Source organism: Parasteatoda tepidariorum, chromosome 1 (genome assembly GCF_982258835.1).
Source record: "Parasteatoda tepidariorum strain Cologne lab strain chromosome 1, Ptep-v5.0, whole genome shotgun sequence".
Lineage (NCBI taxonomy): Eukaryota > Metazoa > Arthropoda > Arachnida > Araneae > Theridiidae > Parasteatoda > Parasteatoda tepidariorum.
Window position 1 is genome coordinate 125,885,572 of NC_141755.1, and position 24,019 is coordinate 125,909,590.

Consider the following 24,019-nt stretch of genomic DNA (forward strand, 5'->3'; position numbering starts at 1 on the left):
CCCATGTTGGCAGTTCTGGAATTAGCAATTCCTTTCAAATCCCCAGAACCAGGATTTTGATGACCAAAAATCCCTGTAAATACCTTTAAAAATGTAAAAATAAAGTCTTTAAAATATAAAAAAGCTTTATTATTTTAATTTTTTTTTAGCTAATACAATGTAACACATGCTAAAATAACCACACAAAAAAGAGAATTTACTGACTTCTAAACATAATAAAAAAGAGAAAAAACGAATATTGAAAAAAACTAAATTATTTTTTATGTTGAAAAAAACCTCCCATAAAAAGTGGAAAAATGTCCAAAAATGCAAGTATCATCAAAATGTGGGCCTTACAGATCACATTGCTATACCCATTTGGCTTCGTCATAAATGTTTGCTCATTCAAAAAGTAATTTTAAAAAATTTAAAATCATAACAGACAAATTTAGTAACCAAACATCTTAAATGAATTCAAAAGACAAGTATTTAAAAGCTTGAATTATTAAACAAGACATTTTTATTTTGTGATTGCTTATAAAAATTATTAAAACATACAATTTGGATAGAAGTAAGAATCTTATCTCTTGCATAAATGCTGCATTCTTGGAAAAATCAAGCCATAAAAAATTAAATTCATTACAATTTCAACAAAAACCAACCTTTTAATACACTGTAGCGTAAATAAGTAACAAAATCTTTCAATTAGCATTATTTTTTTTAATAAAAAGTTTGAACAGAGTTTTTGCAGTTCCATTCAGCTGATATTTTCATTTCAAATTGCTTTAAAGAACAATTGTTTACCTTTAAATTAAAAAATAGAACCATGTGTCTTTGTATAAAACAAAATATATTTCTAACAAAATTTTCAAACTATTTTTAAAAAAGAAAGTCAAAATACCTGGTAAAAGAGTGAATTTATGATTCATTATTAAACTTTAATCTAAAATATCATAGAAATAAATTTTTACAATCTTATCGGCAATTTCTTTTAACTAACTAAAATTTTTGTTCTGAACAATTTTTCTTTTTGATTGCAATATATTTATTTTCAAGATAGACCCAGAAATATTCCAAAAATGCTTGTATCTTATCAAGACAACACAAATAAATTTTTTAAAAATTCCTACTACATTACCCGGCCAAAAATATCCGTACATCAATTGGTACGAACATCAGAGCGTCCAGAAGCACATATTGAAATGATGTTGGTCACCCCCTTTAGCCACGATGACAGCCTTCTGTGGAAGACTTTTCACTAATTTTAGGATTTCCATTACAGCTGTGCTCGCAGTGAGGATGGCTACGTCATGGGGCTCTGAGAAGGCCTTTTTGAACACATATTTCGTCAAACCACGTATGTGCAAGCCTCGATGCGTGAATGTAAGAGAAATGGGCCTTCATAGAGTTGGGAATGCAGTATTGTCCGCAGACATCTCAGAGTTCCAACCGCAAGAACTGACAGGCCAAACCATGAGAAACACCATCCCCCACACACACATCATTATACTTCCACCCTCATAACAACCGAATACTTTTACACAAATGTATATTCTATACCAGTTCCACTAATTTTTATTTAAAAAAATAATAATTAGTTTAGCTTATACTTTTTCCTTCTTCAATGATGAACTTTCATTATGCAAGACATTTTAAGTCAAATACTGTGGAATGCTTCTCAAATCTAATTAAATATGAATTTTAAATCGACAAAGGATTACGAGTCACTGTGGTTATTAGTATCAAGTATACTTTTCTTTGCAGCTCTTTCAAAAATATAGAGAAATAAACTAGAATACATGTTATAAACTAATTCTAGAAAAAGCCAGTTTGACTATTCTGAGAAGAATGGAGGTCAATCAGTAAGACTGTTGAACAATAAAAACAAGGTCTTTTTCTTTTTAGGAGCAAGCAATATTTAAGTATCCAATTGGCATTATCTTGTCTTACACACTAAAGACATGTTAAAACAGGAAAAAGATACATAAAATTGCGAAACCCTTGCAATATATTAAATATAAGCTACTTTATAAAAAAAAACTCAATTACAAAAGATAAAATTAATTACGTTATTCTACGTAAAATATTCGTATAGTTTAAATAAATTTTAATTAAACTATTTATATTATAATTTTATTAGTATTACATTTATCAAACTATTAATCAATTGATAATAAAATATTTATCAAGTTATTTAAAAGATAAAATAAATGTTAAAATATCTATTTAGTTTGACTAATAAAATTCTATTTAAACAGACAAGTGATTGCTTAAAGAAGAAATTATTTGAAATTCTATTTTCAATTTTTTTAAGTGCTTCATTTTCTATATTTTTGTTCATAGAAAATAAATAAAAGACTGGAATTTTTATCCACAAAATTATTTATAAAATTGAGAAAAAAATTTTTGTCAAAATTTTTTTTTTCTCATCAACACTTATAAGAACATATTTAAAAAAAATACATATTCTTCATTTTTCGCGTTTTATTCATCGTTATCGCAGCAAAGAAAATAAATTTCAATTGTGAAAGCCATGAAAACAACTGAAAAAAGATTGATGGTAATACCAAGTGCATACACAATGAAATTCAATGAGTCGAAAGGGGGTTAATTAAATGTACTTTTCGAGATTCACAAGTTACAAAGAATAATATTGCATTAAAAACATCAATATTTTAAGAATATACGAAAATCATTAGTGATAACTAAGGAAAAATTTATTGAAAAAATAATAGAGTTAATGCATCAAAAAGTGAATGCTCAAGCTCACGTTTTGAATTCCTCGTATCATAATATTATCTTGATTTTTAACAATCATTTGAAATCCACAGCAATAACAGCCAAGAAAGCCCAATCATTACGTCACATGGATTTTGCTGAAAACGAGCATGTGAAAAAATAGTCATTCAAACTTCTCGTTTCTTAATAATATTGTAGAAAAATACAGGGATTTAAAAAATACATGCGCATATCAGTAGCAAATACTTGTGAAAAAGTAAATTAAAAAAACGAGGTATCATAACGTCAAAAAGTGACTAATGAATGCAAGAACTGAATTTTAATAATATTTTGAATAATACTGAACTGAATTTAAATAATAATATATAAACAAAACTGAAATTAAAAAAAGAATAAAACATTGAGAAAATTTGCAGCAATAATAGCCGATAAAACTATCGAAACACCACGTTTATTTACGATGGTATCGACCACATCAAAAAGTGATGACTTAAATGCGTGATTCAAATTTTGAGAGGCGTAACAATACCAGAATTTTAATAACCATAAGAAAATCAATTGAATTAACTGTAAAAGAAAAGTTCAAAGATTCGAAGCACGGATTTAATGATGATATCGAGTGTGTTGAAAAGTGATAACTGAAAAGCATGATTTGAAATCGTAATATCCCATTAAAAATTAATTAGATCTACTAGTAGCCAAATAAAAAAAGAAGGCAAATATTGTCACATTGATTAATTAATTCTTTTCTTACAAATCTGAATTTGAGGCAAAATTGCTAGCGATTAAAATATAAGTTTAAACACAAATGAAAAAAAAAAAGAGATTTTTTTTCCAGCGAACAATCTTTAAATATTAGCCATTTCAGAATTATTTTTAGATTATCAGTTTTATACTTTTGTGTTTGCCTCAAGAATTCATTCATTTCAGATGAAGTTATGGATTATATATTTCTTTGGTCTTGTGTTCTTGAAGTTTACCAGAAGTTGTGACTTTCTCAAACAAATCTGCGTTAAAAAAGTTAGGATCACACCTGAATGAGAACTTAAGAAAAAAGGGGGGTGCTAGTAAGGGTGGAATAAAAGTCTTGTTAACAAGATTTTGCACAAGTAACCAAATTTAAGTTTTAGATTAGCGAAACTCTGAGGAAAGTTTGTCAGAATATAAATTAGAAAAAACGATCTTGAGAGCAATGGAATTCCACTAATTAGCAGAAAAATCAGGTGCCAGACTAAATTACTTATTCTATAGTTTAATTGAAGGAACATTAATTGAACTATTTATATTACAGATTGAATAATAAAATATTTATCAAACTATCAGAAATAAATTAAGTGAAATATTATGCTGTTCACTATGAATTGAACTATTTATTAAATACTCAACAATTCAATAACTAAATTTTTCTGTATAAAAATGTTACTTTTGTAAAGGAACCTACCTTCGACTGGGACTAAAGGAACTTCAACTCTCAACAATACAGGTGCACCCCAGCTGTTGAATTCAGGACTTTTACTGTAATTTTCCCCATATAATTTACCTGCACATAATTATAAATTTAATAATTAAAATTTGGTTTATTTAAAAAAAATACAAAACATTTATACAAACAAACAATCTATAGCTTTTAAGCAAAAATATAACATTTTTAGAATTATGATTAAAGCTGGAACAATAATGTACCATTACTGTACATTGATTTGATAAAAATGTAAATTTCATTATAATTATTTACAATTAACATTTCGTAAATTTCATTATAATTATTTACAATTAACATTTCAATTACACAATATTATTAAATTTGAAATTCTACCTTTTATTAATTACAAATTTTGAATTATCCAATTTATAGAATTACCTTGCGCAAATCCATTTTTTTAGACCAATCCAAATTAATGGGCAAATCCTAAGTTTCAGTACGAGTGTGTTAAAAAATATTATCCACTTCTTTGCAGTCTACATTGTAATTTCAAGTTTTGTAATCTGGCAAATTATTTTTGAATATTTTGCAGTCATTTCTGTAAGGCTCGGGAGATAGAACACTCGCCTGTCCACGAGGTGATCAGGCTTTGAATCCCAAAGATGACTGGTCCAGATAAATTCTATACCCGGCTCGCACCAGCCACAGTGCCAATGTAAAATATCCTCAGTGGTAGATGGATCATGGGTCCCCTTACCATTGGGCTAACAGGGGGAGGTTTTCCACCTCCATGTAACTGTATAACCATCGAAATGTCCTCCAAGAAGGCAAAATTTCTCCCAATACTTGATCCAAGAGTTCCCTTGTCTTCTGGATCGGGTTGAAAATTATAAGACTACGGAATTGAACATTTGTAGTCGTTAACTCAAAAACTGAGACAGATGTTCGACAACGGATGTAAAATAAAATCCAATTTAAAAGACAATAGAACTGAGTAAAGTATCAGAAAAAACCTTTTCCATCAATGAAAAGAAAAATCGAGAAATGTGTTATATGAAAAAGAAAGCATTTTATTTAAAACAATGGATAACAATTATTAATTGTCATGCAGAAATATGCATAACATATTTCCTAACATTTAAAAACTATATTATCATCTTATTTGATTTTCTCAACAAATAAAAATCATTCCTTTTGTACCACAACCTTGAATTGAGTGCTGAATAAAACCTATTTTTAGAGATTCCCTTTACAGAGTGCATAGCCAAATTATTCAACAAAAAATAAGCACCTTTTAAGCAGTCAAAAAATATTTTTAAGCACTTTAAAAAAGTATCATAATTAGGCAGGGTTGGAAAGGTTTTGACAATAGACGGTTTTATCCTGTTTTAACCGTCATGTCAAAAAGGAAAAAAAAAAAACTTTTGTCATTATTTTTGACAATTGTCAAAAATCATAAAATATTGAATCGAATGGCGTTTTTATACGCTATGGACTGACAATACGTCAAAATAGATTTTTGCATAAATCGAATTTAAAATCAACATAGTGAAGGAAAAATCTCATTTTGAAAAAGGGAAAATGAAGCACTTTTTAAAAACACTCAATGAAAAGAGCACTTTTTAAAAACGCTATGGACCCTGCTTTACATCACCCTCTGACACATTTGCGTAGAATTTGAAATCTGTTGTATGGTTTTCAAAATGTTTTATTAAAATTTGTTGCTTCTCACACTTTCTTTTTCCGGCAACACATTAAAATGTGTATGAAAATGTGTATGTGCCTTCATAATAAATTAAAGCAAACTAATAGACATGGATTCCGTAACTTGTCTTGGCCTCCAAAGTTATACATGTCATTTTTGATTTCTTGACGGACGGAGGTGTCCTGTTGGCCTTGCAGCCACATTCTTTGGGTCATTTTCAAAGTTCACTATTTTATTAATTCATACGGACAGTACACCAAAAAAATAATTAATTACCCTGCATAATTTTTGATCTAATGATTGTATCTTCACGTTTAGGATTCCATCTTAGTAATTCGAGGGGGTGACCTCAAATATGCGAAGAAATCATACCAAAAATGTACTTCCTCTGAATAAACATACCTTTTTTCAACAGATTCAGATTTCATGCCCCCGAATATAGGGAATCGGACCCCCAAAACAGAGAGAGTAGTCGCAATTTGAGAAATATAGCTCACATAATTTTATCAAGAGAGCGCTCCAAAATTTGGACCCTTTAATGTTAGCTTTACTTTTCACGTATTTCACCATATCCAGGGAACTTTTTAAACGAATTGAAAAAATTTTGCACAAAATTACAAAATTCTTTTGTCTAACTAATAATTATATGCAAAAAATAAATTTTAGTAAATATTTGTTATTATTTTATTTAATAATGTTTAAAAAAAATTTAGAATTGTAAGGTATACAGTCATTATTTCAAAGTATGTAATTTTACATGGCAAAATACAAAATTGGTTGAAAAGTTCCTGAGATATTGCATTTTAGAAAAGTCGTATATCTAAAATCAATTTCTCAGTTCAACATATTTCATTTAAATTAATTTATATTTTACCAAGTAAAATTGCATCCTCAAAAGTGATATCAAAAATTTTATACTTTACAAGTCAAAATTTTTTAGTCCAACAAAGTAAAAATATTTACCAAAAGTTATATTTTGCATTTAATTATTTTTGGACAAACAAATTTTATTATGTGTGCAAAGATTTTTTTTAATTTGCATTCTAAAGATATGACAAAATACATGAAAAGTAAAATTAAGGGGTCGAAACTTTGATTTGCTGACCTCACCATGGAGTCCACATTTCCCAGATTAGGGCTCCCCTCCTACATTTCAAAGATCAGAAATCCGAATCGGTTGGGAAAAAAAGGGTGTTTATTCAGAGAAAGTACATTTTTGTGTCTGATTTTGAAACTTAAAATATAGCCTGCACTTATTAATTAGCCTATTTGAGGGCACCCCCTGGAATCATTAAGATTGATTCCTAGAATGTGAAGATCCGATCATTAGATCAAAGGCTAATCATGGAGGTACGCTTTACTTGGCACACTGTAAAATTAAAAATTAAGAATAATTTTTATTTTGCGGGACCTCCAGGTTTACAAAATTAAAAGATTTTTATTGTTCATCAAATTTGTTTTCTTCATTTATGGAATTTATGATTTTTAATAAATAATTGCTCATCTTTATCACTCAGCAGAATAGAATAATTGGACAAATGGATAATTTCCTTTAATAATTCTTCAAGCACTGTTTCCCCACAAACAATTACTATTTCTTCAACTAATCAGCATCAACAAAACAATTATTTCATCATACATAATTTTAAATCTATAGTCTACTTCAATGGCAAAATTAAGAAAGACAGACCTTCAGAAATAGTTATTTAGGAATCCAAATTAGCTTAGTGTACATTTCTAAATATACACATAATAAGGCAAAACAATGATTTCAACAAACAATGGAGCAGAGCTTAAATGCTTTAAAAACAAAGTAAAAAGTCAAATTAGTGCAAAAAAAACTAGACAATGCTTGCATTCCCTAAATAACCATAATTACTTATTGAGGTGTAAAATTTTATAATATTATATAGTTGTACTCCTTTATATTATAGTTAGTTTATATAATAGTTTATATATATAATAGATAGTTTATATTATATAGTTGTACCTCCTTTCTGTGTGGCCATAGTCCACATGTCTCTCCAACCAATGACCTGAGCTTTTTTGCTGCCTAACCGCTTCAATAATTCCCTAGCAGGTTGCTTCATCTGGAATGTTCCCTCATCCTGTACACAAACACAATCACAGTTAAATACATTAAATTTAGAAATTTCTTTTACAATATTCAGAACACTATATGCGATTAACATGGGCTATAGGTGGCAACACTTTGAGCGCTTTTACCATTAGCGTGTGAATAGTCATAGGAGATGAAAGTACGTTAGTTTCTGTCTGGATTTTCTAATAGATTAAAAACTGTAAAATTAAAAACAAACTGAAAACATCAAATAGGGTGGTGTATATACATGTACGTATGTGTGTATACCTTTAATATTTCATATATGCGTGTAGTTAAAATAATAAAGGTATATTTAACTACTAAAGATTTAATAAAAAATAAAGAATATAATACTTTTTTTCATCTATAAATACAATAAAGCTAAAACCATATAAATATGCTTATAATGCAACATAAAATAAATAATTGAATGGATTTAATTTTAAATGAATTTTAAATAATTTTTAATTATGCTCTTTTATCAATTTTGAAAACATACTCAATAAAAACAATATAGATTTGTTCAGGCAGACAACAGAAAAAAAAACTAATTTCCACTTATGCTTTTGATTGTAGCAAGCATAGTGTATATGTAAGCTGTTAAGTGTAAATAAAAGCATAATTAACAATATTTAAAAAACTATCTGAATATGAAAATGATAGTTTATAAAATTTTTAGGGACATTATAGCTTGACTTTAAATTTACTCACATTTATTATTTTATATTTTTATTTCATAAATATATTCATTTAAAGTAACACAGATTCACATTAGCACAATTAAACTCAAAAGATTGAGGTAAATTTTATTATTTTTCATTCGGTTAAATTTCAATTATATGCACTTACATAAATAACAAACTTCCCCCCCCCCAAAAAAAAAGTCCAATCTAACATCAAGAATCATATATTCTAATGGACTTGCTAAAAACAGCAAAACAGCAGTTCGTATGGAGCATTGTTGAATACATAATATAGGGTATTCTCACGAACACACTGGATGAAGCCTATTTGAGTCTTTAGATTGTGAGTCTTGCTACAGTCATATTCTCGCCAAAAGGAATGATAAGGAAATCTAATTAGTCTATTATACAGGATAGCTGCATTCCTTTTAATTAAATTAGTCAACGGTTGTTGATCACAAAGTAATTGCATAGCAAGTATGGGGGTAGTTTAAACTCCTCCTGAAATCATACTCAATACCTGGTTTTGGAAGGTATCAAGGAGTTTTAAGACTCCATCCGAAGCCGAGATCAACACTTCATTGCAATAATTCAAAATCAGTTGAATATAGATCTTGTAAGTTGAGTTTAAAGTATCTTTTCCGCACCCCCATTTAACTCCTGCTAGTCTCTTAAGGATTAAGAGTCTCTTCTTTGCCATTGTTATGACATGCTCAACATGTCTGTTCCATTTTAGTCTGCAATCAAAGATGCAGCCCCGATAAGTTGAAACATCATTATGTTGCAAAGTAGTACCCTTAAAAACAAGGCGGGGAGAGAAAGGTTGTCTATTTAAAGTAAAAAAATTGACTTCTTTAAGGTTTACAGTCATATTGTTATCCATACACCAACAATCGAGTCTTTTAAGAGTCTAATTTAGGGTGATATTTAATCCGGATTGGTCCTTTTCCTTCTCTAATGTTAATTTCATTTTTTGTGTATTTTGTCATATTTTGAGAACTTTTAATACGAATGAAAAACTTTTGCACAAAATTATAAAATTGATTTATACAACGAGAATCCCATACTAAAAATAAAATATTTTATTAAAATTTATTTAATAATAGTTGAAAAATGTTGAATCGTAAGGTATACAATGTTTCACATTATTTTAAAGTATCTAAGTTTACATGGAAAAATACAAAATGCGAGCGACATCGGTTGAACAATTCCTGAGAAATTGAATTTTAAAAATACGATTTTTTAAAATTCGATTTCTCAGAAACTATTCAACCAATCTCTCTCAAATTTCGTATTTTGGTATAATTCTTATATTTGTAAAATTAGATACTTTAAAAGGATGAAAAAAATTGTATTCCTTAGAATTCAAAATTTTTTTGACTATTATTAGATAAAATATTTAAAAAATAAATATTTACCAAAATTTATTTTTTGCTTGAAATTATCTTTGGATAAATGAATCTTATAATTGTGTGAAAAATTTTCAATTTGCTTAAGAAGTTCTCGAGATATGGCAAAATATGCAAAATGTAAAATTAACATTAAGGGGTGCAAACTTTGGACCGCTCACCTGACGATATTATTGGGTCCATATTTTGGGGGCCAGAAACCCAGATCTGAAAAAAAAGGTATGTTTATTCAGAGAAAGTACGTTTTTGTGTCTGATTTTGTAGTTTAAATTATATAAACTAGCATATTTGAGGGATCTCCTCCTCGAATCACTAAGATTGTGTAGTAGAACGTGAAGATCCGATCATTAGATCAAAAGTTATTCTGTTTTTTGGGTGCACTGTACATGTATATAATATATATGAACATCGGATGTATATATGTACAATATAAGCGTGTCAAATGTATGTATGCACATACGTAAAATATATGCATATACAATGCGAAAAATAAAGAACGGATTACCTCCAATAACTTTTGATCTAATGATTTTCAAGTTCTCGAACTCATTCTTAATGGTTCGAGGGAGTGACTCATGCTAATTAATTAGTGCAACGACTTTTTTAATTTAAGAAATCAGTACCAAAAACTTATTTTCTCTGAATAAATATATCTTTCTTATAACCGATTCGGATTTCTGACCAACAAAATATAGGGGATCGGTGCCATCTGGAAAGCATGGTCCCAATAGATCAGTCAGAAGTGTGGGCCAAATTTCGGACACCTTAATATTAATTTAACCCCTTCGCGACGGGAAAAGCGCGAAAACGCACTTAACGCTGAGGCCGGCAGTCTCTCCAGGACGGAAGGGTTTTTTGCTGTTAAGCCTAATTCCATTAAGTTACCAAAATATCAACGCGTTGTTTAATATTGTTCTGTAGAGTATTTAAATGACATATGCTTTATATATATTTCTAGGGATACTTTATTTACTTAAATTATTTCTTGCCCAAATATATATTATTTTACTCATTTTATTTTCATTATGTACTTATCATTTAATAGCATTTAACATTACATATCATTAACATGCAAAAAAGTATGTTTCTTCAGAGAAAATACCTCTTTGTGCATGATTAACTTAAAATATCATCTGCACCTTATTTCTGGTATCAAATAGGAAACATCACAAATCAGGCAAGTAGGAAAAGGAATACATTTTAAGGTTTTGAATATAAAAATGATGGAATTGAATCACTTTTATATATTGCCTTCAATTAATCACATTGAAAATTGCTAACAAGGTGGTATCTTTAAAATCTGTGTAAATGATGTATGTTTACTTTTATGGTAAAAATGAGTATTCTTCCATCTGAGACCATGTTGAGGAACAAAGACATTGCCTCATCTTCATGCGGTGAGTATGTGTCAAACATGCGTTGAGCCATCACGCTCCCCTGAAAACATATTCATAGACATGAGTGAAAATAACTAAAATTAATAATTTTAAGGTTGAATTCAAAACATTACCGTTGCTTGATTTAGGACTAGTACATGGATTCCCCTCCCTTTGTTGTCTTCAGCATCTTCCAAAATCTGTAATAGTTCATTCACACAGTTTGCATTTATGAAATTCTAATTAGAGAAAGGTATTAATCTCTATGTAGGCATAGAAGAAAATTATGGACGAATTTAATATTGAAAAAGTAACACTTAGATAAATTAAAAATTATACAACACTGAAATTTTATACTTAATATAAAATAATAAAATTAAATCCAAGTTCTAGTTTTAGTTCTAATTTATGCTCTTTTGCTTTTCTATAAGGAGAGACGATTAAGTTCTAAAACAAATAGTTTGAAAGATTAGATTTCTTTATTTTTTTATTTCTTGCTTCTTTCAAATTGTTTTTCTTTTCTAGTTATTATTCTTAGAATTGTTTAAGGAACAGAAATTTTTTTTAAATAATTATTATAAAAAATTAAAAATTTATAATAAAAATCATAAAATCTCTAGATAAAAGCTATAGTATATTAGCATTAAAAGGTAAATTATCAGCAAGAAACGTGCAGCTTTTTATAAAGGTTAAAAAACTTTATCGAAGCTGTAGTTTTTACACAGGTGTTACACAGCTTTCATAAATTTTTTTTTTTTTTTTGCCTCAATAAAAGCTTGTGCCAATTCTCTTTTTTTTTAAGGTTGCACACAGGATTTTTGACTTGGATAAAACAGCAGTTTCATAAGATTACAGGGTGCTTGCAACAAAAAATAAGCATCTCTTAATAAGTACTTTTTAAGCACTCAAAACATATTTTTAAGCACTATATACATTAACAAAATGCAAAATAATTTTCAAAGACAATTACATAATCATGATAAAATAATTAGTTTTTGATTAACTCTTCTTTTTTATTATATTAGCCATTAAAAAATGATCTAAGAGATTTCAGACAGTGGAGAATGAAGCTTGAAATTGAGAATATCTTGCAAAATGCAGAAGAGTTGCACATGAGAGTGCAATAATCTCACAGAGCCCAGCTCAGTAGACGCACAAGCGGACTCGTAAGTATTTCATAAAACCCGTAAAATGATTAGCACTTTCATATGCTGTGGACTGACAGTACGCTGAAATAAATTGTGAAAGTGTTGAATAGAACAATGTGAAAAGCACCGTTTTGCATAATATGTGGGAAAAATTGACATGGCGAAGAAAAAAATCTCATTTTCAAAAAGGGAAAATTAAACACTTGTTAAAAACACCCAATGAAAAAAGCACCTTGAAGGGCTTTTAAAAAAGGAAGATCGAAAATAAGCACTTTTTAAAAACACTAAGCACCATGGATTAAGCCTTTTGCAAGCATTAACTTGCATAAAATTTGTACTATTTTTAAAATCATTTTAAAGAAGAAAGCAGTTATTTTTGACACAATCTGTAACTGCAATACTCGACATCAGCAGCTGATTTTAAACAAAATTCAATTAAAGGTTCAGCCTACTACGAATTCAAATCCACATCAATCATTAAAATTTAAACAAAATTTTTAGACATTTTTTTAACACTACAAGGCTTAAAAACAAAAAACGTGGAAATGTTACAAAACGTGGAAAATACTGACGAGTTCCATAAGCTCCTCCATGTAATCAAATAGTTGTTTCATGATAAACAAATTTTTAATCGTTTTAGTTTTTTGAAGTGATTATTTCCCAACTTAAAAAAATCTTTTAATGAGAGAAAACAAAAAATTTAATTTTAAAAAAAAAGAAAGAAAGCAACTCAGTCATCTATACAATAAATTTAGTAAATAAGAATGAAATATCAATTCATAGCAAATAGGAATGCAATGACATATAACAATGAAAGATGAGTTCTTACAGTTGTGCCATCAACTGAGACTGATACTTTTGATTGACTGGAAAGTACTTCTACAGTTAATGTTTTAGGCAAACTCTCCTGCAGCCTGAAGCTGTTATGGCGATTTTCTCCTCCATCTAGTCCATCTGAATCGCCTTCAAAAACATACATCATCATCATTATTAAATATGTACAGTAATGTAAACAATTTTAAGCAACATTTTTAATATATTCAGTAGTTTAGATCAGCAAATGTTAAATGTTGTAAATAGTTTATGCTAATAATTTTTCTCACTCTCGAATTAGAAGATTTCCTCTTTTATTGAACTATGGAATTATACAAATATTCCACTTTTAGGACTCCCTTAATATTTTATTGAAAAATGTTTAAGTACTGGTTGCCAATTTTAAAAAAAAAGCTTTCTGAAAAATATTTACTGAGTAAAACTATTGTGAATCACGTCATTTTTGTGTTAAAAAATGCCTATTTATGAGCTGACTAAACAGATAGTGAATTTAATGCATTCCTATGTCTCTGGACAATGGAGTCTATATTTTCGATTAATTTAAATGGTACTACAGTTAATTGTGGAAAATGAAGTGATTCAAATACAGACGTTATTAGAGCATAACAATCCAAAATTGTACTCCTCTATCAAAAACCAATCTAGCAGGGGAAAAAAAACTAGTGAACTGGAAACATTAAAAAAAATTCTTTTCTTTAGTCTCCCCCACCCCCATAAAAAATGGTAAATGATATTTTGAGCACTGAACAAACATTTAAATGTCAGATTTAACAAAACTTTGGATTTCAAGGCAAAATGAAAGAAACAGTTTTTTTTTTTAAATGAAATTATTGGAATTATTTGTAGGACTGATCAGAATTTCCATGCTTTAAATAATCAGGCAAACCATTCCTTTTTCAATCATTCATAATCGAAACATAAAAGTATTACAGGGTATCTGCTAAATTTTAGATTTTCAAATCCATGACTTTCTATGACTAATTCCAAGAATACATAACTATTTTCTCCGACAAAAATACAACACTAAATTTAAAAAGGCATTATAATAACATTAATTGAAATTATAGGTATTACGGAAACTGTTATACTCTGCACCTTCATATTTATTTTAAATTTAAAAACAGAGTAAAGAAAGAGTTGAAGCAATAAAATAGCTGAAAAAAATACAAAAGGAAATAATTTTTTTCTTCTTTTTTTTTCTGCAGAATTATATTCTAAAGATACTTTTCTTGTTCATCTGAAAGCAAAGAAATACTCCTGATTTTTCTGTTCCCTTCGGAATAAAAAAAAAAAAATTCGACAATGACTGGCTTGCTTCAGATAGAATTTTAAAACAATAAAAAAAAATCTGGAATCACCGAAATTAAAAGATAATTTGCTCTAGAAATGATGTTTTTTTTTTCTTTCCATTTCTTAAGAACACCACAATTTTTAAAAAACATGATAAAAACATTTTATATTTTAATAAAATATGATAGTGTGAGGGGGGGGGGATTTTGTTAAGAATTCAGATATTCTGAACACCATGAAATTAGGGGGGGGGGTGAATTCCATTTTAAAAATTAGATTTTTTGGCAACCTAAATCTATGATTTTGTTCAATAGCAAAATTTATAAATTTCCATGACTTTCCAGGTGCACAGATACCCTAAGTATTATATATATATATATATTAGCAGAATAGTATTAAAATAATTCCTATTTAAAATTCATAAAACTTTTAATAATTCAAGAAATAGAAATAATACCTGAAGTACAATATCAAATAAATATTGCATCTTACTTTGTACTATGGTTTTGTTATAATTTTTGTTTATACCCTATAAGTTTTCCTCTATTAAAATATTTATTTTGACTTCCTATTACTCATTAAAATATGTTTTTATTTATTTTCTTTATACTTTCATTCTGTGAGCATGAGTGCTTTTTTCCCCCTTTCTTTTGTGTAACGTAAGGAATAGTGATTTGAAAGAATAGCCTAATACTGAATAATAGGACCAAAAAAAAAAAAAAAAAGATCGACCGAATACCGAATATTGGGCTGCCGAATAGTTAAATTTTTAAAAAAATTTAAAATCATTAATAAATATTTTTTACATATAAATAAATTTAATCATTATTGATAATCAATTAAAACTTTGCTATATTGTTTGTAAAGGGTAAAAAATTAGAGTTATTCATAAAAACATCTTAGATAAATAAAAATAAAAAACTGACTAACAATTATTTAAAAAAAAAAATAAAAAAAAAATTTAAAAAAAAACTGAAGTTGTTAAGTTAATAAATAGAAAACGAGAAATGGAAAAAAAAACCCTCTTAATTTTAACACAAAACTTTAATGCTAAAAATATTTTCCGGAAAAAAGTAACCATAAAACGTTAAAAGAAAGTTAGCCTATGAGAAACGCTTTCAAAAATGCAGAGCTATCATACACAACGCCCATAAAAACAAAAGATAATATACAAAAGCGAAAAATAAAAAAATACAAAACAATCTTAATTCTCGAAAGAAAATTTTAAAACTGAACATCTGTTTTCTGATAACGGTGTTTTCAAGAAATAGTAAAACGAAAAAAAAGAAAGAAAAAAACTCTTAATAGAAAACTTTTAGTGGCCACGTTATAATAAAAACGTTGATGAAAGCATAGGTTTTTGATAAAAGAAAAAATTTAATAGAAACTAAAAGAAAAATAGTGTTTAAATTTAAGACGAAAATTTTAGTTCTAAAAATCTCAATTCAACTGTCATATAACCATCATTGAACAGCCTATCCAATTCACGACTTCTAATGTTCAACTCCATGTAATTTTGAACCCACTCCAGAATTGGTGATAATTATTATGAATCCACTCCAAGGAACTCCTGGGTCAAATATTGGGAAAAATTTGCCTTCGTGGCGGACTTTTTGATGGAACTAACCCGCATTTGCTCTACATGGAGAGGAACACCACGAAAACAGGGTGCGTAGCCAAATCTTTGAATCAAAAATAAGCACTTTTTAAAAACTTTTCAAGCACTTTAAAAAAATTTTCAAGCACCCAAAAAATTCATATTCAATCAATGATATTACTGAAAAAGAAAAACTTTTTATAAACAGTTTTAGCTTTAAAAAAAACCCAAAAAGAAACGGGCGTAAATCGAAACAATCAGTACTTTCCCACATCACCGAGTGAATTCAACTTGGCCCTGAACTCAGAACAAAAGTACCCTTACCCCCTACGTCAAAAAAAAGTGTTAGAAGTAAAATAAAATAAACAAGAACAAAATTAAAATAGATTAAAAAGAAAAACATTTCATAAGGATCACCATGGAAAAACATTTCATAAGGATTCTCTATCCGAATTGGAGCACTAGGGTTTCGGTTTAAAGTGTGCGCGCATGCACAAGTCATAACGTGGGTACGACATGAAGTCCGCATGAATGATTACGTAGCAAACTCCCCATTTTTCGTGAAATGCATGGGATCCACCAGATATCACTGAAGGGAAGAAAACAATTTCGGAAAAAAGCACTTTTTAAAAACACCAGCTGAAAAAAGCACCTTTAAAAGCTTTTAAAAACGAAATCCCCCAAAAAGCACCTTTAAGTACTTTTTACAAACGCTACGCACCCTGGAAAACCTCCAAGTTTAGTTGAGGGCTAGGGGACTTCAACCCATCATCCGTCTACCACTGACGATATTTTAAATCAGCACTGTGATCGATACGAGCCTAGTGCAGAATTCGTATCGACCAGCCATCGCTGGGATTCGAACCCGGTTCACCTCATTGGAAAGCGAACGCTGTATCCCCAGAGCCACCACGGCTCTAACTGTTTCACACTGTCGTATTTTTAGAAGAAGGGAAAAAAAAGTGTCGATAAAAGAATAACGTTTAATAAGATACGCAATAACGTTAATAACAACAATATAACACTCGTATATATTTTTCTAAAACTAAATAACCAGCAACAAATAAATAAAACTTCTTCTGAAATAATATGCTTACCTAGAGATGGGATATCTTCTTGTAATTTTCGACTTGTATCCAAAATGAAGAGGACATTTATGACTACAGTAATAATTAAAACAACAAGTAACAAGAGCTGTAACGCAAAATGACCATTTTATAATTATAAACCAAGTAAGATCAACACATAGATTTCAACTCATTACTTTAAACCAGCAGTTTTCAACTTTTTTCGGCTACGGAACTTTAAATGATTGATTTTTTCTGAATTAATAAAAAAAAGTTCATTAGCAACTGTGGATAAAAAATTTTAAAAAAAAGATAACTCTATATTTTGAAAATATTCAACAAGACTAATAGAATATATTAATTTGTTCTTAGTTTACGCTGATGCCGAAAATGAATGAAATTAGTTGAATTATAGTTTTCAAAAGAAAACAGAATTGTTATAAGAATTCTTTATTCTTGAATGGGATTATTTTATTTTGAACTGAAAAGCTCGATGAGAAATATTTGTTGAATTTTTTATAAAAGCACATTTTTTTCAATATATTCCTAATGAAATTTTTTTTTCAAATGTAGTTACTTCATTTTTTAAATGTTTTTATTTAAATATTTGCATGTTTCACGTCCGAACTCTTGGAACCTCTGTGATCTCTCTACTTTAGAATTCCATTGTAGACCTTTTGGGAGCTTTATGCTGCTGTGTATTCATAAAAAATAGTAAAAATAAAATAGACATTAATGCAAGCTTCGTAGTGGGCAAAAAAAAAATCAATACATTTTTTTTTGAAGCAGTATTCATACACCAGCCAATTTCTACAAAAGCAAACAGCAAGCTAAAAAAGTATAATAACCTTTGTTTAAGTGTCTTTATATTACTATATGTATAAATTAGAATCAATAATTCGTATGAAATATACGAATCACTCTCCATCCTACAAGTTACTGCTTAAATAACCAACTTCTGGATTTTAACAGAATGGCTGAAAAGGTTTCAACAATAGTGATATGCCTGAACCCTGCATACTTAATGAGTAGCCATAGAGTTTTGCGATTTCTAATAGTATTATTAATTAAAATAAAAAAGATGTTGGATTAAAAGTTCAAATTTTTCGATTCTTTAAATCTATGCACTCTTAGAAAATGGGATGCTATGAAGATGCACTAAAATCAGAAGTATAAGGACAAGAAGCTAAAACACGGACAAAATATTTCTGTAGCAGGAATATTAGGACAACAACAAACCCTGATCAATGTAATAAAAACTGTTCATTAATTACTATTTTTAGCGATAGTTTTTTATTTCTAATGTCAGATGATGAGCAGTTACAGCAGAAAACAATAAAAAGAAAGATCACAGAGTTCAATAGTCTCCAGCCTCCCAATAACGCTCGACGAGAAAAGACTTGTCCAGAGCAGGACAGTGGAGTATTCATGACCTCTCCAGATCTGCACATCGGGGAAGGAACAATTTTCAGTCTATAAAGATGGTCTCTTAGGCCGTCGTGTGAGGTAGCTAGGCGGAATTCAGCCATTACACAAATTTGGAATAGCATTCTTTTGAGAAACACGATTCCTGTGCACGGGCTTTAATAAGATCTTTAATAATATGGAAGGGCAGAGGACGAGAAATGAAAACACCCTTTTTAAGTCGACTTTCTCGCTGCCTGGAAGTTTTCTCAAGAGATGCCCCCAGGTTCTTAAGATGATAAAGGCAATCCCCTGTGTTGTGGGATTATTGTCAGAAACGATAGAGCACCTCTAGAATGGATCTGGTGGATTTTTCTCAGTGGCATTGCAGTACGGATCGCAGCAACGTCAAACGAAGTACCCTGTCCCACAGGGATGTAGAAAGAAAAAAAGTCGGAGAAAACTTCGGCACCTGCGTTAGGGCTATCAGAGAGGAGGGATCCATCGGTAAAGACCCGGAGTCACTCTGGTTTAGGGTCAAAAATATTGAATACTTCGAGAGCTATCAAAATAGAAGGGTCCGTATTACTTTTAGTTATCTTTTGACCCAAATCAAGATGAATCCAGAAAGACTTCAAATGTAATGGATTTTGTGGTGGGATGAGCAATTCTGGTTCATAGTTTAAACCAAGTGAATTTTTTACCTGAAGAACTCCCTGTAGAGAGCCCTTCTGGGTCTTAAAATTTCTTGTCAGGTCTAGATTGACTTCATTCCAGAGTGAAAACACTCAGGTACTTTAATCAGGGGTCTGTTTAGAAGAAATTTGGGTCCGTTAACGGACCTTTCACAAAATATTTTTTCATAAAAACGGACCCTTCACAAAATATTTTAACTTAAAGACGGATGTAAACGAACTAAGTTTTGCCTTCGGCAGACGCTTCTTCCATTATTCGTCCGAAATAAATATTCTTTGTTGCGCAGAATAGGCAAAATACCAAATATTTGTATGTTGCCTGTCTAATTTAGTAGCAGCAGTTGCTGTTTAATTTTGAAAAATTAAATTTTTTTTTATTATAATTTTACAGTGTTGAACATAATCTTGTATCTGTTTACAATTTGAAAACTACTTTAAAAAGTTTTTTGCAATAGCCGGACCTTATTCGCACAAATTTACAAAAGCGGACCCTGGTTGAAAGAATGTGACTTAAAGCTTTTTTTATGTTCACAAGTTACGAGTAATTTTTTCACAATTTTACAAAAACAGGATCTTTCACAAAATGCCTGGACAGACCCCTGCTAATGATCCTTTCCCAGAGTATTAAAGCCTTCTCTCAGGGATGAGATTGGCCAAAAGGCAAAAAAGCTGAATTTCCAAGCAAGTAAATTTTACGTACGCGCAATCGGTTAACAATAAATTCCAGACAGTTTAAGATAATAAATAACCATGTGTTGACATAAAATTGTGTATTAATTTATTACTATTATATAAATGATTACATCAATACTTAACATTTAGTAAAAAGAAAAATTACCAATTGAAAAAATAAAGCTAGAAATTATATATTTTTCTTCAGTTCACATAAGAGACAATTATTACTTGAGAAACTGTCTGGTTTAGCAAATTAAACATACATTAACATTCCATTTCTGTTAATAAATACTGTTACATGATTTAAGGCAAATATATCAGTAACATGACTTTTTAAATTATTTTGAAAAGAAAATCAACTTTTACAATCACTTATGTTTAAATTATAATCTGATCTAACTAGAGCCCTGTGAAACATATCAATAACTGTGAAATAGAAATATATAGTAACTCCTTAACATACAAAAATTGCTATTTTAGTTTGAAAAATTACATGATAATCGACAACTGTTTAGATAATTATTTTTCATTTGATAAGAACTTTGCATTTTATAGCATAAATAACAGCAACATTATTTTTTAAATTTTGCATTTTGATACTGAGGTGATTAACTCTTTTTCCAAAAAAAAAAATTATCTTTTTTTAAGTGCTATATCTTTTATGTTTGCTATATTTAGTCGTTAGCCCATCTTCAAACATCTTGTGACAAATCCTACTTTTTCTTCTTTGCAAGCCCAGAGTAAAAGTTTTAAATATATTCTATTCCAGTTTCGCTGATGTTGTAACACCTACATATACTAATAATTGTCGATAGAAAAACAGTCACCTTTAGAGTAACTAAATCAAGAAAAAATTTACTTCTTACAAGAATCGCAATAGTTGAGCTTAAAATTGCGTGAATGCAAATTGCAATCCTGGATTTTAAAATAGCGTGAATATGAATCACGATTATGGATTTTGAAATCACGTGAGTATGAAACTAGATATACGATTTTAAAAATGACAAAATACAAACTGCGATATAAAATTTTTAAATCGCGTAAATACAAATCACGATTCATAATTTTTAGATCGCGTAAATACGAATCATGATGCGTAAATTTTAAATTGCATAAATAAGAATTATGAGGCATAATTTTGAATGCAAATCCCAATGCCTTATTTTTAAAGCACGTATAAGACGAAAATCGATGTTTGATATTATAACCGCATGAGCGAATCACGACATTGGATTTTAAACTCTTGTGAATACGAATCGCTACATAGGTTTTTAAAAAGCGTAAATACAAATCACGATATCGGATTTTAAATCTCGTAAATAAGAATCGCAACATGCAACTTTTAAATCACGTAAATACGAAAAGCTATGCTTGATATTAAAATCGCGTGAATAAGAATCGAGATATTAGCAGATTCCAGGCTTGCGACTTCTAAAAGACTTGTCTGAAGCAGCGTCGTTTGAATTACGAAAATACGAGCTGTCTGTCTGCCGGGTAAAAATGCGGAAAATCTTATCATCTGTGCGTAAAAGCGGAGAAAATAGCTAAAATAAGTAAAAATGCGGAAAGGGTTGGTAGCTTTGTAGTTTGAATTTTCTGTTTACCTTTGAAAATCGGAAATAAAAATAATTATCATATTTCAGCGACTGAATTTTCAGAAAAAGCGGAATATTTATTTTAAAAAAAGCGAAATTTTAAGAGAATCGGAGTTTTTGATAAGAAAGGCAGAAATTCGAGAGACAAAAATGAAAAAAAGCGGAAATCCGCTAAAAAGCGGAAAAATCTCATCCCTGTTCTCTTGACTAACAGTTCTTAAGGGCTTATCACCAGTCAGCATAAGCATGGCGTCTATCGAGATGGTCTTGACCGCTCCAGCAACACTACATAAGGACTGATTTTGAATTTCTTCCAGGGTAAGAAGAACATTTTCCCCATCAACAATAAGTGACTCACAGTAGGGGGAGAATGCACGTGGGATAGGTTTGTCCAGTGAAACTCCATCTTGGCGTTTGAGGGCACCGAGCCTCTTCATGGCACGGTGAGAAATGTCTTATGCATGGTGTTTCCATGTTTGTTTGCGGTCAAACGTCATTCCCAGATATTTAAAATCATCGTGCAAAGGGATTTGGATAATTATTACAACCATTGACACTTAAACTAACCATTCATAGTCCAATACAAAATGTTGCTTGATAAACAATTATTGAAAAATACTTTGAAGTTAATCAATCATTACTTACTAATAACAGTTTGGAGCACGTTGATCAGAAAAATTTGACGTACGATGGTATGGTTGTTTTTTTTTCTTCGGAATAACTCTAAGAAATTAGTGTTCCAAAATTTCTTTAAAACGAAAAATAAATGCTTTCCATCAAGGTCACGTGGCTGTGTAAAGGAAACAATAGCAAGAATCCACTTCAAAGGCTGAGTTGACTGAAAGAGCGGATGATGAAATCTCTTATAGAGGGTAACAACTAATTGGCTGCTGAGTATGGAAACACAACATAATTGAGACTCCCAAGGTTAGGTAACTACACTATCTAGACACCCGGTTGTAATGGTGGTGGAAGTTTAATGGTGTGGGAGTGTTCCTCGTAGTTTTGCCCGGGTCCGTTAGTTCCTGGTGTCGGAACTGTGAGATGTATGCGGACAATGTTCTCTTCCATTCCCACATCCAGGCATGCAGAGACGTCGTTTGAAGAAATGCGGGTTTCAAAAAGGCCTTCTCATAGCCCCGATCCCTTAAAACACTTTTGGGACAAATTAAGAGCCGAATACTCACTTCAGCTGTGATCAGGGCCCATTTCTCTTCCAGCGGGATAACTGCTCCATCGAGGTTTGCACAAACGTGGTTGGACGAAATGGGTGTTCAAAAACTGGCCTTCTAAGATCCTCACTTCGGTATTATGACGTAGTAGCAAAATGAATAATGGTAAAAATGACAGAAGTGAAACCTGATGTCACAAACTTATTATTTATCAAAGTTTTTTAAGAAATCTAAAATTAGAACACACACACACATACCTGGAATAACTTGGAAAGCAACCTTCGAGGAGGCACTTGTTTCAGATAGGGGGCTCTTTTCAGTGCAAGTGGCTGGGATTTCCAGCCATCCATCGCTGCCATAGCAGAGCATGTGGCTGCAATTTCAGACTTAGATCTCCTGAAACAAAACAACCTCCTATTAAACTGGTTTCATCTAGGTGAGGGGTGCACAACCCGAAGCCCGAATAAGCTTCAGAACACAATGAAAAAAAAATTTTTTTTTTTTTTTGAAAAATAAAAAAATAAGTCGAATATTTTGAATTGAGCATTTGAGCCACCAATTTTTGATGTGGTTCAATTAGTACAGATTCTATTGTAAATCCATGTTGTTTCTCGATCGCTTTTTTCCGCGGACGTTGCTTTGAAATTCTGCGTGATTTATTGTTTTTTTTTTTCCTTTCTTTTTTTAAAACAATATTTTTAATATAATATTTGCCAACTTCGAATTTGAGCCATCATTTTAAGACTAGCTTTATTTTTGCCGATTTCGTCATAAATCGATTTTTGATCATTTTTTTTTAATAGTTTTTTTTGGCAATTATAACTTAATATCCCGGTAAATTAATACGATATTACGACTCGTGACATCGTTTTCATTTCAAAAAGTCAACAAGAGATGGGGCTATTCTAGGATTATACCAGTAAAAGATACTAGTTTAATTATGTTCAGCATTTTTTTTTTATTGCATGAAATGCCTACTCCTTCGCCATTCCCATGACTTTATACTTAAAGTTGGGTAGGTATCGTTAGCAAAATTCACACAATATGCATGACACACTTTAAAGCTAAATAATTGTGTGGTTTAAAATTTGTACAGCTAGTTCTTCAAATGTACTCGGAACAATGCT

General features: G+C 30.1%; 1 protein-coding gene across 4 annotated transcripts in view; it reads right to left on the minus strand.

The window, feature by feature from the left end:
• Positions 1 to 24,019, minus strand: part of LOC107445532 (protein O-linked-mannose beta-1,2-N-acetylglucosaminyltransferase 1) — a 128,186-nt gene that overhangs the window by 22,370 nt on the left and 81,797 nt on the right. For 2 of the 4 annotated variants that reach the window (XM_043050135.3, XM_087152566.1), the window contains exons 3-9: positions 23,150 to 23,288; positions 17,382 to 17,478; positions 13,393 to 13,526; positions 11,550 to 11,615; positions 11,363 to 11,476; positions 7,837 to 7,954; positions 4,160 to 4,258 (exon numbers count right to left, since the gene is read on the minus strand). In XM_043050135.3, the coding sequence (XP_042906069.1) occupies positions 4,160 to 4,258; positions 7,837 to 7,954; positions 11,363 to 11,476; positions 11,550 to 11,615; positions 13,393 to 13,526; positions 17,382 to 17,478; positions 23,150 to 23,251 (730 nt within the window). In that variant the 5' untranslated portion in view covers positions 23,252 to 23,288. Of the gene's footprint in view, positions 1 to 4,159; positions 4,259 to 7,836; positions 7,955 to 11,362; positions 11,477 to 11,549; positions 11,655 to 13,392; positions 13,527 to 17,381; positions 17,479 to 23,149; positions 23,289 to 24,019 lie in introns of all 4 variants that reach the window. The other 2 variants (XM_087152564.1, XM_087152565.1) reach the window with 1 other exon arrangement.